Raw genomic sequence first — 15,307 nt, 5'->3', positions numbered from 1 at the left:
GTATAGTGCACAACTCACCCGGGAGGGTATCTTGCTGCTGGAGCTGCATGGGCTGAGCCAGGGCTAGGTGAAGAGTCAGGTCTTCAGTTTCTTATGGAATTCAAGAACTAAGGAGGCGGCTCTGATGTGCAGGGGCAGGTCGTTTTAGGCTTTAGGCATCTTTGAAACATCTCCAAACTGCAGGAGCGATGTACAATGTCTGATACACAGTGGGCTGCTGTTTTGGTTTTGTAATGAGCAAGCAATGCTTCAAACCAGTAATGCAGGTACCAGTTGTGAGCATCACTACGTGTGTGAATGCTTCTGGCAATCACTAACATCTTCATAAATGGAAGAGGTGATGGATGAATGACAATTTCTAGATGTGGGCATAAGTAAGCAGACCAAGGGCGATGGTGTGGTGTCTGAATGGACCATATATATTCTAGACAGATGCTAGAGCTGTGGCAGAGTCAGTCACAATTCAAAATGGTCGGCGTCCCTGAAATGCTGGGGCTGTGGTTAAGTCGGTCACTTGTCATGATTGACTGTTAGTGATTATGTTCCCAACATATATTGATTGGGAGGCTGCCAGTACCAGAAATCTCATTTACACTGAGCTCACTCAGCATGAAGGCTAGCACTTCCATTGATCTCACTCAGAATGTGCTAGCATGGTCTTCAGCTTGGCACTTCCAGTGATCTTGCAGAGCCCTCCTCACCTAGATGTTGAGGTTGGCAATGCCAGTAATTTCACTTACAGTGTACTGGCTGGATCTGATGCCTAGCATCGCCACTGAGCTCACTCAGAATGTGCTGGCTGGATCTGAAGCTTGGCACTGCAGTGATCTCGCTCGCACCCCGCTCGCCTGAATCTGAAGGCAGGTTCTGCCATTGAGCTCATTCACAATGCACTCAGTAAAGGTAAAGCCTGGAACTGCTGTAACCTCAATCAAACGCCGCTCACCAAGATCTGAAGGCTAACGCTGCCCGTGTTCTCGTTCATGAAAGCGTTGTAGGAGCCTGTCACAACCGGGGCGTTGTCATTCTCATCATCCACAGTGATTTCCAGAAGTGTGGTGCCTGTGAGGTTCATCCCATCGAGGGCCTGGAGAGTGGCGTAGTATACTCCACGGGTCTCCCTGTTTAGAAGATTTCCATCCCTCACTGTTATCTCACCAGAGCGGGCATCCACCTGGAAGGTGTCGCGTCTATGGACAGAAATAGCAGAGTTAGTTCCAGGATAGTAGCTAAGCTAAGCAGAGCAGATCGTGGTGTTTAATGTCCACAGGCAGAGAGCACTACCTAAAAGACCCCAATCAGGACCCTATAGACCTACTTTTTCATTAAAATAGTTATGATGTCCTCATGCCTGGAAACAATGAATACTGAGCCCTCATCTCAGTGCATGGTCTACCTTCTTAATCACAAATGCAATTGAATCCCCGACTTAAAAGTAACATAAGTTAATTGTTTCCTCTTGACCAGACTCTTAATACCCATTGATTGAGGAATATGTGATGTTACATCGCGGTCTTCACACCGTAATACCTTTACAACGCAGGCATTACAACACAAGTCGTTACAACGACGTGCGCTGGATGGCGCTGGACTTAGGAATAGTATGATTTACTATTCCAACTCCAGCCTACGTTACAGTAGGGATGTTGTTGGAATAGTAAATCATACTATTCCTTAGCTTAGAGCGCCATCCAGCGCAAGTCGTTGTAATGACTTGCGTTGTAATGCTTGCGGTGTAAAGGTATTGCGGTATGAAGACCGCGATGTAACGGATGTTTCCCGAGCATACAGCTCCCGCTGTTGACATACATGATCACCAAACCAGTCTTTCATTTGAGCTGGTGGTAACAGGTGGTGGGCAGAGGCACTCAGTTTTGGGAATCGGGAGTTATATTTTCTCATTAGACTTTTATACAGTGCAAGAGAGAGAATGGAATTAAAGGGAGAAAGAAGGAAGAAAACAAAGAAGAGAAAGATAGAAAAGAGTAACAAGAAGATAAAACAGGAATGAAAAAGAACCTCCAAGAATAAGAGAAAGAGACAGGAAGTGCAGGGTGGTGGAAGAAAGTAGCAGGAGGTGGGGTCAAGATTAGGTAGTCTTAGTATTAAGAAACCTCAGCATTCAGAAGTGTCCGCTGCTGAACCAAAGAAAAACTTTGCAACCCTTCACTTACACATTTGTAAAATCAGGAAGTGGACCAAAACTTTCTCAACTGTTGTTGGGCGATTTTTTCTCCACCAACAGATTAAACCTGATGCTGTGGTCACTAGAACAGCCCCTATTCGCCGGCTGTTCATAGAGGGGATGTACTCAGTCCTTAAGTTGTACACGTCACAGTGGCTATAGCAACAGTCACTCACTAGATTGCTCTGCCCAGGTCCGCCATTTGCAGCGTGACTATTCAGGGCAGGAAAAACAACCAATAGGCGTGACGCAAAGGGAGGAAGCTTCCTGTGGCTCGTGCTCATAGTGTTTTTGTCACTATGAAGCAAAACCTCCTGCTTGAAACGTTTGTTTCACAGAACCAAAAACAAATGCTGAATTGGACTAAAAACACAAGGTGCCCACTCAACATTCTGCTCTTCAGTGCATCACAGCCACAATGGCAGATGGACTAAAGACATAAATGTACTGGTCACATGAGCAGGGATCTCTAAGTATGGCAGGTGGTCCTTCACTGGGGGAAGCGAAGGTCATGGCCTCTGGCAACCGGTGTGCTCACATGCTCCTCACTAATATCTAGTTGAGCCCTTCATTCTTCAGAAATTCACATTTCTGATTTTTATTTTGAAGGACAAACTTTTTCCTCAATGCAGCCAAGATATGAAAATGTGTACTGAAAATCACAGAAACATAGAAACCTGTAACATACAAAACAAGCTAAAATGTCGCAAGGACATTGAAGCAGTAAAAACACCATGGGGCATATTTATGACTTGTGGCGCAGGGCAGCGCAGGAAGTCACCTTGCTGCACTGCCCTGCGCCCCAGGGAAAGGGCAGGAAAACTATGTATTTATCCAATACTGTGCATTTCTGTCCCTTTCCTTTGCACTGGGGCTGTTTTGGCAGCCTAGCGCCAGCACAGGCACCCTTGCACCATGGTGCCTGTGTTGTGGTCAGGATTGTTTTTGTGCAAGAAGGAGCATAATGCAGCACACATAGAAAGAGAAAAAAACTAGGAGAAATAAAGATATTTTTCCACGTTACGCCTGGGGAAATGTATCTCTTTGGTGCATTCCCAGGTTTACCTGTTCTCGTAAATCTGGGAATGCGTCAATATCCATGGATGTTGCATGGGAACACCCACGCTACAACCATGGAAACGCCCCGTGTCTCAGAGTAATGCAACGCAGTGTTTTGCGCTGCATTATATTAGTTGAGATGTATGAAGCCATGCAGGGAGATGCAAGGTCACCTTGCGTGGCTTCATAAATCTCATTTTGCATTTGTGTCGCTCTTGCATCACACTGCATGGTGCAAGAGTGACGCAAAGGGGCTCATAAATATGCCCACTTGAGTGGAAAGAGCTAAACGTCACTTCTTTATGAGTGATCTAAAGAAACCTCGAGCAGAAGACTGATGGCACTGTTAAAGAAAATGGCCATAACAAGCTAAGAAAAAATCAAGACCTCCTTGCTGCTTAATGAACAGTTTTCAGATACAGCTCAGACAGTCACCCCACTCTTTGAAATAACACACAGAATCCACATGCATCTTCTTAAACTAATGCAAGCCCAAACAACCTACCATTGTCCATAAAACATCATTTTAATGGCAAGACGTGTAAAGAAGGATTGCCCAAAGAAAGGCATTAATAAATAACCATAGGCTGGACCAGAAACATTATATAGAGTGAGCGACCTGTGCTCTACTACAATATCACAGTGGAAATATCGACCTGCAGATGTATTGAGACAATAATACTGAATACAGAATATCATATGTAGCCGAGTTGATAATAGTGAATCTACACCTACCTTGACAATGTTTTGGTGGTCGCTATTATAATTGTGATATATGTGCAGGTAAATATTTAGATTGCAATATTGTGACCAGCAACTGAACGAACGGTGCATGATCTGAAAAAGATGCTCTTCAAGATGAAGGTCCTTTTTTACTAGAACTTTTTAAACCTTTCTTTTCATTTATGTGTCCCCCTGAACTCTGTGCCGCCTGCCATTTCTTATTCTTCTCTCTGTTTCTCCTTTCACTGTCTTCTCCTTAACTTTTTTCTTTGATTCTATTTTCATGTATGAATCAAAAATGGTTTAACCTTTGACTGCAAAGTACTGAACACCAGTAAAAATCTCGGCTCGACAAGGTTCCTCTTCCTTTCCACTTGACTGTGGCCACAGTATCATGTGGGTCCCTCTTGGCCATTCCCGCCGATCATGTCCTGTTGGACTTTGCTGCAGCGATCAGTCTTCCCATGCTCTTTAATAAAGCTGGTATGAATTTGGGTGGTATGGTGAGGGATCTCCTACTTATACACCAGTGACTCCCATCTACATTTCACTGTGTCGTTCGTGGAGGACGTCCTGTCTCTGTCCATCCAAGACCCCACATATCTACCCTCATTTCTTGAATCTTTCTTTCAACGAATTTGATTTCTATTTTCATCTTCCAAAGAATTTTCATCTTACAATCATTGTCATCTCCCAACTACCAACTTCCTTCTTCCCACATTGGCTCTCTTTGTAAAAGCATTAGGTTTCATGACTGGGTCTCGATTGTCCATGTATGTCCATACCTCCAAGTGGATTGAGTCTTCCTACTTCCAAGTGCCAAAATGCAACCCTTCTTCCTTTAGAAACATCTCACACAATTATGGAGTCAATGGATCCCATCTCACACGTATCGATCAATGCACCGCCAGTTGTGTCGCGTAAATCTCCAAATCTAACCCTCACATCTGACATGTAATTCCACTGGACATGTAAGAGGAAGTGTGACCACTGTTCAATTCAGTACTACGCAAGCTATCTTTAGAAGAGTAGACTTCATCCCCTACAAATATTTTCATCTTCAGAAATCTGAGGTATTCTACTAAAATATAGTGTTTTTTACATTGACCTGCACTTAGAATGTCTACACAATATCATCAAACAACATATTGTCAAGGTAAGTAGTTCTGGAGTCAAGAAATGTAAATCTTTGATTCCCTACGCGAACTCACCTTGATGATATGGAGTTAATATATGTGGGTGTCAATAATTTTGACCTAGATATTTTGACATACAATCAAATCTCTGAAACAATTAATCTCTCCAGTGGAGTGTATTGCACCAGGGGCAGAATAACCACAGTCTGCCTCCTTATACACTCGGCATTCATATCCTCAAAGCAGTACAACACTCATATACTGCGTTACAAAGATTTTGGAATTTTCAGTTCATTTCTTTTCGCAAATTCCATATATCCTTCAACTTAAAACGTTCCTCCTAGAATATAAACAGCTGGTTTTGCCAATAGGAGATGGCTTTATTATTAATCAACCTCTTTCATGATTTTTGTACCTATGTATCATTTTTTAAAACTGTCTTTTGATTTTGATCTGTAAATTACTGAATGCGTCCGTGAATTGGGGACAGCATTTGGCTACACTTGATGAGGAATGTGCCTCTAAAATCTATAGGTGCACTCAGTGAATGAATTAAACAGCATGCTATGCAAACTGAACTGCACATTTCATACAATCTTCAAGTAGGGATCTCAAGAGTTGTCATTTTGGAATCATATTTATGAACTTGACATCAAAATGGATCCTGTTTCGCCACTAGTAGTACATACATGGATTCCGGCAAAAGCCAGTAGGTGATTTGTCCGAATAGGCCAGTGTCCGGATCTGTTGCCTACAATGAAATTAAAACATGGTTATTTAAAGGGTAAAATCATTTTCACGTGTACCAGAACTCTTATGTTGGATCATAGTATCACAAAGCGCATTCTTCCAAGCGAAGAGAGTATGCTGCGTGCTCTCATGTTTTCTAGGTCCATGTGTGAGAAGCTCAGCCAGGCCAGGTTTTTGCTTTTCATTCTGAGACCTCTGGTCCTATTTGACTCATTATAAAAGCAGGACTATGAGACCCAAAATACAAAGCAAGTACCTGGTCTGGATGAGCTACTCACACATGAATCGGGGGCATTTGCGAGCTCTGTGCGTAGCTTCATTAGAGCCATCCCAAGGACAGTCCATTGCCACAAGGAAAAGACAACACATCCATACCCGTCCACGATTTAACTCGCCTGGTGCACTACAGCCCATGAAACAGCTTGTCTCATGTACAGCTGGGTAGAAGGTAGTGTGTCCCATATACATGAGGGTATGGGTAGCCCAATGAACATCAGGTAACATAAGAAAGAAATAATTACCTAGCTACTCAAAATGTTCGGATCTGACAAGTAAAGGTCTTCCTCCCCACATATGGCTACACTGCATCTGCACTGGAATCCAACTTGCCAGGCATCACTGCCACCTGTTGTCACACCGCACCTCTACTCGCATCATGCTCACTCCTATACACAGATCACCACTCACGATCATCTCCCACACAGGAGCACATTGCCTGTGTAAGGAGATGTGTCTGCTTGTGCCCTTCTTCCATGCAGTGCCACAATGCCCCTGTCCCCAGAGTACATGCACATTGTCTCACTTCTCAAACACCACTACAGCTGAATTGAAGTTGTATCCACATCCTGCATCCTAAGGCTCTACATCATCCATGCCCACACTGCACCAACACTAATCTGCTTCACAGGGTACTTCCTCACACTACGCTGAATCTCAGATTCTACCTACGGTAGCATTCCACCCATGGCATACTGCAACTAGGCCCATATTTCCACTGCCTATGGTTCTCCAGGTCCAACCATGCCACAGTCCACCTACATGGATGTAGATATTTGTCACAACATGAAATGATAACATGGGGCTGCCAGCATATCATCACCAAAATATCAACTATTAAAATATTGTAAAGGTAAGTATAGTTTTATTATCCTTAACTCTAAATCTATGTACCTTCAAAATGTATAGGTCACATGGGTAAATATATGCGGTGAAAAGTAAATTTTTCCTTGCATTCACAATATTATGGTACTTGATATATTTGTCACTATAGATGCATGTATCTTCATGATATTTATATGTGAAGTTAAATATAGTAAATCTATACTTCCCTTCACTATAATAAGCTAGTCAATATTTTGGTCACAGTATTCTGACAGCACTATATTTAAATCTTGATATTGTGGCGTAAATTCTACCTACACAGATCTGTCATCCTAGTTCTTCCCTCACCATGGTTACACCACCCGTGTACACACATCAACCACCTCAGGCAATCTTTCCCTTTATGGACTGACCCCTGTATCGATACGAGGGCCTGCCATTTTCAAGTATGCATGGTCTGGTGTTTGTTTTGCACTCACACTGAGGTAGGACGTACCGTGACTGTGCCCACGTGGGTTCCGTTTGGGCTGTTTTCCTTTACGCTGAGCTTGTAGACTGTGTCTGCAAAAACAGGACTATGATCATTGATGTCACGGATATGAATGGTCACGTTGGCATAAGAGCAGCAGTCGCCTCCCCTTCCGGAATCTGTGGCCACAATCTGCAAAACAGGGAAAAGAGAAGGAATGCCTGCACAAGCCATGGTGATATATGTTGGACCTCTATCTTGTACATAGATCGACCAGCATCAATTCACCACCCTTTTTGGTCAACCTACATCCTCAATGATTAAGGCCAGTATTACCGGAACATTCTCCACAACATTTACTAACCCTCCATACAGGGGGTTCTGAAATATTTGGAGTAGTCCTCCTAAACTGCTCCATTGTGATTACTAGCCTTAAAAGTTCTGCACAGACAAGAATCTAACTGTCCTGCACGCAAATGTTATTACACCATTACACCGTTGTAATCTCATGTAATTGAACTGTATGAAATATTTGTCATTTTGCCCAATGCAACATTTTGTGTGATTTTTGCACGCGAGATACTGGTTTGACTATGAAGGACATTTATTTTTTTCAAACAAGACATTTTCTCCCCTAAAAGTGTCTTGGTCGTATTCTTTTGTTTCTGGTGTACCTTTGCAAAAAAAGCTTACTTTGCATACCAGTGAAAAGTATTTTTCATGCTATACATAATTTTGATCAAACAAATTTGTGCACCCCTATGTTAGGGGTGCCCAGAACTTGTCCAGTGTGTCACGCCATGAAGAGAGAATAGGCATTGATTTGATTGCTGAATTATCAGCCGGGAGAGTATCCTGGCGCTGAGCAGGTGTGAGTCTAGCTGCACCTAGAGCCTAGTGGGACTACTCAAAAAGCCAGTTCTTCAAGATCAAGAGTAAGGTCCTACTGCACCTAAAGGCATGCCAACAAGAGTCCGAAGACAACAGAGAGGATTCACATCCTCTAGCCCAACAATGGGAGTGGAGGTGCAATGCACCTCCACTATCCAAGATGTTCCAAGGAGACCTTCTACTGAGTCAAGGAATTGACTCTGCTAGTTAAGGCATTGGCAGAAGATCTGAGTCTGTCCCTGGTCACCATAGATTTCAAGTGGCCAATAAATGAAAGTGTGTCACTCTCGCAGCAGAATCTTCTCAGTTTACAAACCCAAAGCAAGCCTTCAGATTTCGATTATGATTCCAAAGTCCTACGGTTAATGAGAAATCTGATGGCCAGTCAGACTGCCAACTACTGGTTATCATGATGTACTGACATGACTTGTGATATGCACTCAACGGCCATCCAGTGGCATATAAAAGACTTACAACTCATACGTGAAGTCAGAAAATGGAGAGGTACCAGACTGTGTCAGAAGAGACCAAGTCCACTCTCTTTGCTAGTAATTCCTTTCACTCCTCAACAGTGGGTTTTGGAAGGGATGATATTGTATTTCACTTCAACACTGAAGAAATCTCAATGCTCTGCTGATGTATTCTAATCCAACATTCTATCACTAGTTCATAATTTGCACAAAGACAAAAACAAAAAAGAAGCTAACAGGACCAAGTTTTGTTAAGGAGACCAGTGCCAGCACTGCAGAATTCATGGTTGCCGAACACCAAGCATGAGTGACCTTGATTCCACAACATGACTCTTTCCTCTACCAGCCTACATTTTCAGCCTCCTTGTCTCCCTCTTGCAGGCTCTGCATACATGCTTTCTCCCCTTGTCACTGTTTTTCTCTTCCTTCTTCTTTCTCTTCTCGCTTGTTTTGAATCAAAATCTGATGATGAAAAGTTACTCTGACTATCTAAAAAAAGAGCATTATATAGTATCGATAGTTTGTGTATTACACTTGTAGTTCTTTTAATTTTTCCGTACTAGTTTACCTTGCGGGTAGCAAAAGACTGTATTTCATGAATGTATGGTCTGGAATAGTTTTTTTTTTACTTACCTTAGTCTGTTGGATACTGCTCCTCAGCCTTTTAATCTCTTTCTCCATCACTGGGGACCTTTACTACAATAGAGCCTTTTCTATATTGTTATCCGCTTCCTACAATTCAGGAATTACTGGTGCGGCTTGAAGGAGTAAAATCTTTTACTTCACTTGACCTTAAATATTCATGTCGTCAAATGGAATTAGAAGAAGGCTACAGACCCTTAACTACATGTATTACTCCTGATGGGGATTTTAGATACATTACAATGCGCTTTGGATTGAACTTCAGCCGTGTCTGTATTTCAGAAACTCATGTTTATGCTGTTTAAGGTTCTTGAAGGCAGTATCGCTTCTCAAGATGAGATTTTAGTATTTGCAGGCACATTTGAATTGCACAACCTCAGACTATCCAAAGTTTTAAAGATTTTACATGACAAAGAGATAACATTACAAATGGAGAAATGCAAGTTCTTTCCTCAAGAGGTTGAGTATTTGAAGCATGTGATTTCAGTAAAGAGTTTGCATCATGCTATTGAGACCATGCCAGCACCCACCGATAAAGATCAATTAAGATTCTACCTTGGGTTATGTGAATTTAAATCCAGATTTGTTGACAAATTTGCCCAAATTGCCCCATCACTTAGAATGTTATTCGAGAAGGAAGTACATTTTAATTGGTTAAGAGAACCTCAATCACCTTTTTAGAAACTTAAAGCTTCTGTTGCGAATGCTTCACCACTGTCTCCCTTCAAACACAAATATCATTGCCTTTTATACGTTGATGCCATTTCAGAAGGCTTGGACACAATTCTAAATCAGAAAAGCCAAGGGTGTGAGAAAACCATACCTTTTGCTTCTAGACCGCTTTCTAGTTCCAGGGGTAGATAATCTACCATTGAAAGAGAAGCGTCAGCTTGTGAGGTGGGTTGTTGAACATTTAGGGGCTTATTTATAAGCTCCTGTGCCGCCGGTGCACCACTTTTTGTGACGCTCCGGTGGCGCTGAAGCCTGCTCCATAATTACCAGGCAGCACTAAGCCACTTTTGTTTGCCTAATGCTGCCTTGTAAATATCTTTCCCTTTAACGCAGTTTTCTGTGTTAAAGGGGCAAGGAAGGAGTGTTGTTGGAGGCAATCTCAGTAACATCCATGGATTTTTGACATTTCCCCCGATTTACGAGAAATCGTAACTGGAGGCAGCGCCAAAAACTTATGCCTCTCCATGTGAGAGACAGAAGAAGGCACCTCAATGAGAAATATCCTTATTTCTCCCAGTTTTTCATTTTTCTATGTGTGTTGCATTTTTCAGCACACATAGAAAGAGGAAAAAGCCTCTCTTGATTGTTGTGTGGACAGGTTTCCCTTCCTGCACAAAAATAATCATCCCCGCAACGCACCATGGTGCAAAGGGACCTGCATTGGCGCACAGCAGCCCTTTGTGAGGCCCTTAAAACTTATTTATGTGGTAAAATGTTTACTATGAAAACTGATCACAAGCCTTTGTTGTCTCTTCTTAACAGTAATGGGACAGTAAATGATTTGCTCATCTTGTGAGAATCTTATCTAAAATGTATGAATAAAAGTTTTTTGCTAAATATATTCCAGGCTCTTGCAACGCTGTAGCTGACTGGTAAGAGTACCATATTTTGCTCAAAGGGTCAAATATGATAATATTGAGGAGTGTGTGGCGGCATCTGTGGATGATGTGTTAAGTTTGTGAAGACAATTTTACCAAAGAACGCTGGATTGATAGTCTCAAAAAAGATGAGGAGTTACACAAAGTTATAGAATTCACTAGTAAGGGTTGGCCTCAGTGGAAAGTTCTTTCTCCTATAATGATAGTGCATCGGAAAGTTAAGGATGTCATCTCAGTCAGTGATGGGGATGTCTTGAAGGATAAGTGCATTATTTCTCCCATGAGTATGGGCCACACTATTCAGGAAATTTGGGTGAAACTCTTACCAAGAAAAGAGTTATTTTGGTTATTTTGCATGGATTCACAGATTTTTATAAAACTGTGCCCCATTTGTGTTAACTCTGATAAGTCCCTTTTTACTAGTAAGGGCAAATCGGTACATACAGAGTTTCCCAATTGGCCCTTGAAAAACTTTGCCGTAGACCTTTTAAGTCCCTCTGAAAATGTCACTCAAAGGAAACTATATGCTTTTGTTCTCTTTGATTATTTTTCCAAATGGGTTAAAGTTAAGTGGACGATGCAACCCACCACGTATACGTACTAGATTCCCTAATGAGTGTTTTATGAGGGAAAATTTGCCTAATTGTATTGTCACTAATAATGGGATGCAAATTACATCTAGAAGTTGCAAACATTTTTAAGAACCGAGGCATTTTTCATAGGAAAAGGGCATTATATTCTCCTAATATGAATGGTCTTCTTGAGAGGTTTAACAGGGTTATTGTTGAGGCTGTTCAGGTTTCGTTAGCTAATAAACTTGACTTTACAAAGTTTGCATCAGAAAACATTTCGGTATTTACACCTCATCGCCTCATCCTATCACAGGGTTCTCACCATTTGATATGTTGAATGGAAGGATAACACACCAGTCTCAATCCTTCATGGATGAAAAATGAATTGCGTATTATTAATCTTAAGGAAATGTCTGTAAAGTTAAGAATAATGTCAGGCAGAGGATATTGACATTAATATTACATATGGGTGATGCACATAAATTAGGAATGTTAAAAAAGGAGAGACAATGTGTCTAAGGGCCTTATTACAAATACAGCAGTCCTCGGACCACCTTAATTGTGGTGGTGGTCTGAGCATCGCCACCACTGCGGGTCCACCCGCCATATTTCGAGTGTGACGGTCAGGCTGTCACATGACTGCAGTGTCCGCCAGTATCCTGCGGCGGTGGTGCAGCGGAAAGGGACAGGAATATGCTGGCGGTGTGGCTGTGGCACCACCGAGCATATTCCGAGTTTAATTTCAACCACCCCACTGCAGTGTAACAATCACGAGGAGTACTCTCCTGATCCTGATACTTTGTCGGTATACCGCAGCGTGTATTATTACTGATTATGGCCCCGGTAATACTGGACCTATTACTTTGGAATTATTTGTGACTAAGCGGACTCTTCCTACGTATCAGCCCAGAAGAAGTTGAGGTATCACATGCCTATCGATGAAACACGTGTTGGCTGAACTGTTATATGCTGGCTTTGGTTGGAATTTTTTCATTGGCTGTGTGAACTTCAACTATTTTCATGTGAAGATTTATGGATAACATCTCCTTTGGCTCGAACAGATGAATTGGATTAAAGTGGACTTTACAGTACCTATTGATGGATTGAAATGCTGACTTTTCTTTACTGTGGAAATTTCATGTCAATGCTTTGCTTTACAATTTTTCTTTTGGTTCGGATGGTTCATGTAAGTCAAGTGTGTGTGTGCAGATCAAAAGTCTGATGGATGTGCATGGCGCCTTTTCAAAGAGCGTGGAAACCAACATGAGTCATGCTTCTGCTCATGACACTTCCATTTTTATTGATGATGAAAATGTAGTCATTGACAAAAATGAGGAACGTCCTAAAAGGTATAGAATTGTACCTAACAAATTTGAATAAATGACTTAACTATTTTATTATTGCCAGGAAGGAGGCATGTTGTAATGATAGTTTGTGTATTCTAGTTGTAGTTCTTTTAGTCTTTCAGTAGCCTTTTATTTCACGGGTAGTGCGAGACTATATTCCAAGATTTTATGTTCTAGAGTTGTTTTTCTCTACTCGACCTGTTAACATCTTTTTCCATCACTGGGGATCTTTAGCACAATAACCCTTTTCTATATTATCTGTGGTTCCACCGTTTGCCTTCTTCACACCAGCTCCCACCGCCAGCAATCACCAGCACAAATTAAGCATGGGTCACATCTCTGGAGTGATATTGCCCACTGTGGGGCACAACAGCCCGCAGCCATATCTGACAGGTACAGAGGACCGTGCCTTCTGACAAAGCATCATTCACCTCCCGCCATTGCAGAAAAACATGCCATAGATGTGTAAGTTTGGTTCTCTAGCATTTGTTTCCCCTAGATTTTCTATTTATCTATTTAGTTCTGTGATATAGCGACAAAACTCTTAAAAAGCCCTAAGCAAGTCAGTTAAATACTTAATGGAAAAGAAGCAAAACAGAGGTCAACATGTGTGCAGTTCACAATTTGGAATCAACATTCACTGATCCTTTTTGTTCAACAGAAAGGTCTAAGGGATTTCTTGACTAGGGGCAATCATGTTTGATGGTTTTCTACCTGATTTTTGAGACCCATAGAGACATAATTCACTGGATTGCTCCTTGAAATATACTTTTTAGTTCTTGCCTGAGCCAGCGCATGCGCTGCTCTGCGAGACATTTAGGATTGGGGTTTTCAAAGTGCTACCAAACCTCGCTGGCCTCAAGCTTGCGGTTACGCGTGCGTGCACGCGCGCAGCCGCCATCTGCCTCCCTTCCAGCGCGATCACTAATGTGCCTGCACCACTCGCGTGCTTTTTTAAAAATTTCCTTTTGCTGCTTAGCGCGCACACGTGCACTCCCCCCACCCCTCCCACTTGTTTGCTTCTTGCTCCCTTGCCTTCTCTTACACTTCCTCCTTGCCACTCTCCAATCCTACCTTCCTCCCCCAAGTCCGTACCAGCAACTCTCTGTGTCCCTGCCTTCCTCTCCCGTGCTCGCTCTGTCTGCTTCCTAGGTGCCCCAGCCTTTCTCTCATGGCTGCCCCTCCCTCCCTCATCTCTACTCCTACCACCCTCCATGGTACTTGCTTCTCCTTTTACCCACTTCGTTATTCTTGATACCCTGCCTTTCTCTTATGCTCCCTCTTTGCTGTCCTGGTTGCAACGATGCCCCGCCTCTCTCGTCATGCACCCTCTCTGGTACCTTCCGTGCCCAAAGCTTCTTCCGACTGCACTGCATCGAACTGAACTATACTGTGATTTTTATGTCTCTGCCTTCCGTGATAGTTCAGTCTCCCTACCACCCCTCCACGCTCCTGCCTTCCGGAATCAGCCTCCCTCCCTCCTGATGTAGGAGCCGTGGGTGGTGGGTGTAGCACTAAAACCGGGGATTTCCGCAGGTCTCCCGGCCCGTGGCGTGTTTTTGTTGTGGGCTTTTTTTTTAGGGGGTGCTCTGCTGACTGCCAGGGCGGGCTGCTCCCATCTGCCATTTGCACACAGCAGGGACTGCCTCTCGCCATCAGGTCTGAAGTTATCACGTACTCCGGTCCCAAAGACCCCTCCCCCTTTGAGGCAAGTCATTTGCTTTTTAATTAGTCAGAAGGACCTTCCATTTTCGCCCCGTTTCCAGGTTTACATTTCAATGGGATCACACAGATCCCTTTTACAGGGAGAACAGTAGTTGTGCTCCCACCCCTAGCAGTTGGAGCGCATCTTTCAAAATTTAAAAGTTATGTATTTAATGCGTTTTTGGGTGTTTGGGTCAGGAGGAGGCTGTAATTGTGTGACAGTTCTTACATCCCAACGAGCGTTTTTATTGGGATGGGGGCTCTGTCGTGCGCCATTCAAAATATGCACATGGGGTTGGGTTTCACATCCCAACAAAGATTTCTGCGCATAAACATTTCTTTGTTTAGCGACTTCTCAAACTTTGCTCACTTTATCATAGAACATTTACTTTTGCTTGTTCCTAAAACGCCGGATCGAAGGCATTTGAGAGGCTACAAAGTTTGGTATTGGTGGGGTGGAAGGAGGGAAGGCAAGTCGGTTGGAAACGAGATTTTTGACAACAGGTTTCCATGACAGTCTGGCCTCGTGCCGGAGGCTGAGCAGAGGCTGGGGCTCCTCCTACCACGACCCACTACTTCAGAATTTCAGCACAGCCTTACATTATTTTTCCCTTACATTTTCTCTTATTTAGTGATATGCTCAATTGCT

The 15,307-nt window shown here is 42.8% G+C and overlaps 1 protein-coding gene across 1 annotated transcript in view; it reads right to left on the bottom strand.

Annotated features, from left to right (window-relative positions):
• The window catches only part of CDHR2 (cadherin related family member 2), a 284,644-nt gene that overhangs the window by 101,313 nt on the left and 168,024 nt on the right, over positions 1 to 15,307 (bottom strand). The window contains exons 14-16 of the mRNA XM_085618291.1: positions 7,451 to 7,615; positions 5,793 to 5,854; positions 947 to 1,190 (exon numbers count right to left, since the gene is read on the bottom strand). Of these exons, the coding sequence (XP_085474417.1) occupies positions 947 to 1,190; positions 5,793 to 5,854; positions 7,451 to 7,615 (471 nt within the window). The remainder of the gene's footprint in view (positions 1 to 946; positions 1,191 to 5,792; positions 5,855 to 7,450; positions 7,616 to 15,307) is intronic.

This window comes from Triturus cristatus, chromosome 7 (assembly GCF_964204655.1).
Source record: "Triturus cristatus chromosome 7, aTriCri1.1, whole genome shotgun sequence".
NCBI classification, from domain to species: domain Eukaryota; kingdom Metazoa; phylum Chordata; class Amphibia; order Caudata; family Salamandridae; genus Triturus; species Triturus cristatus.
This window is presented reverse-complemented; position numbering and strand designations above follow the sequence as displayed.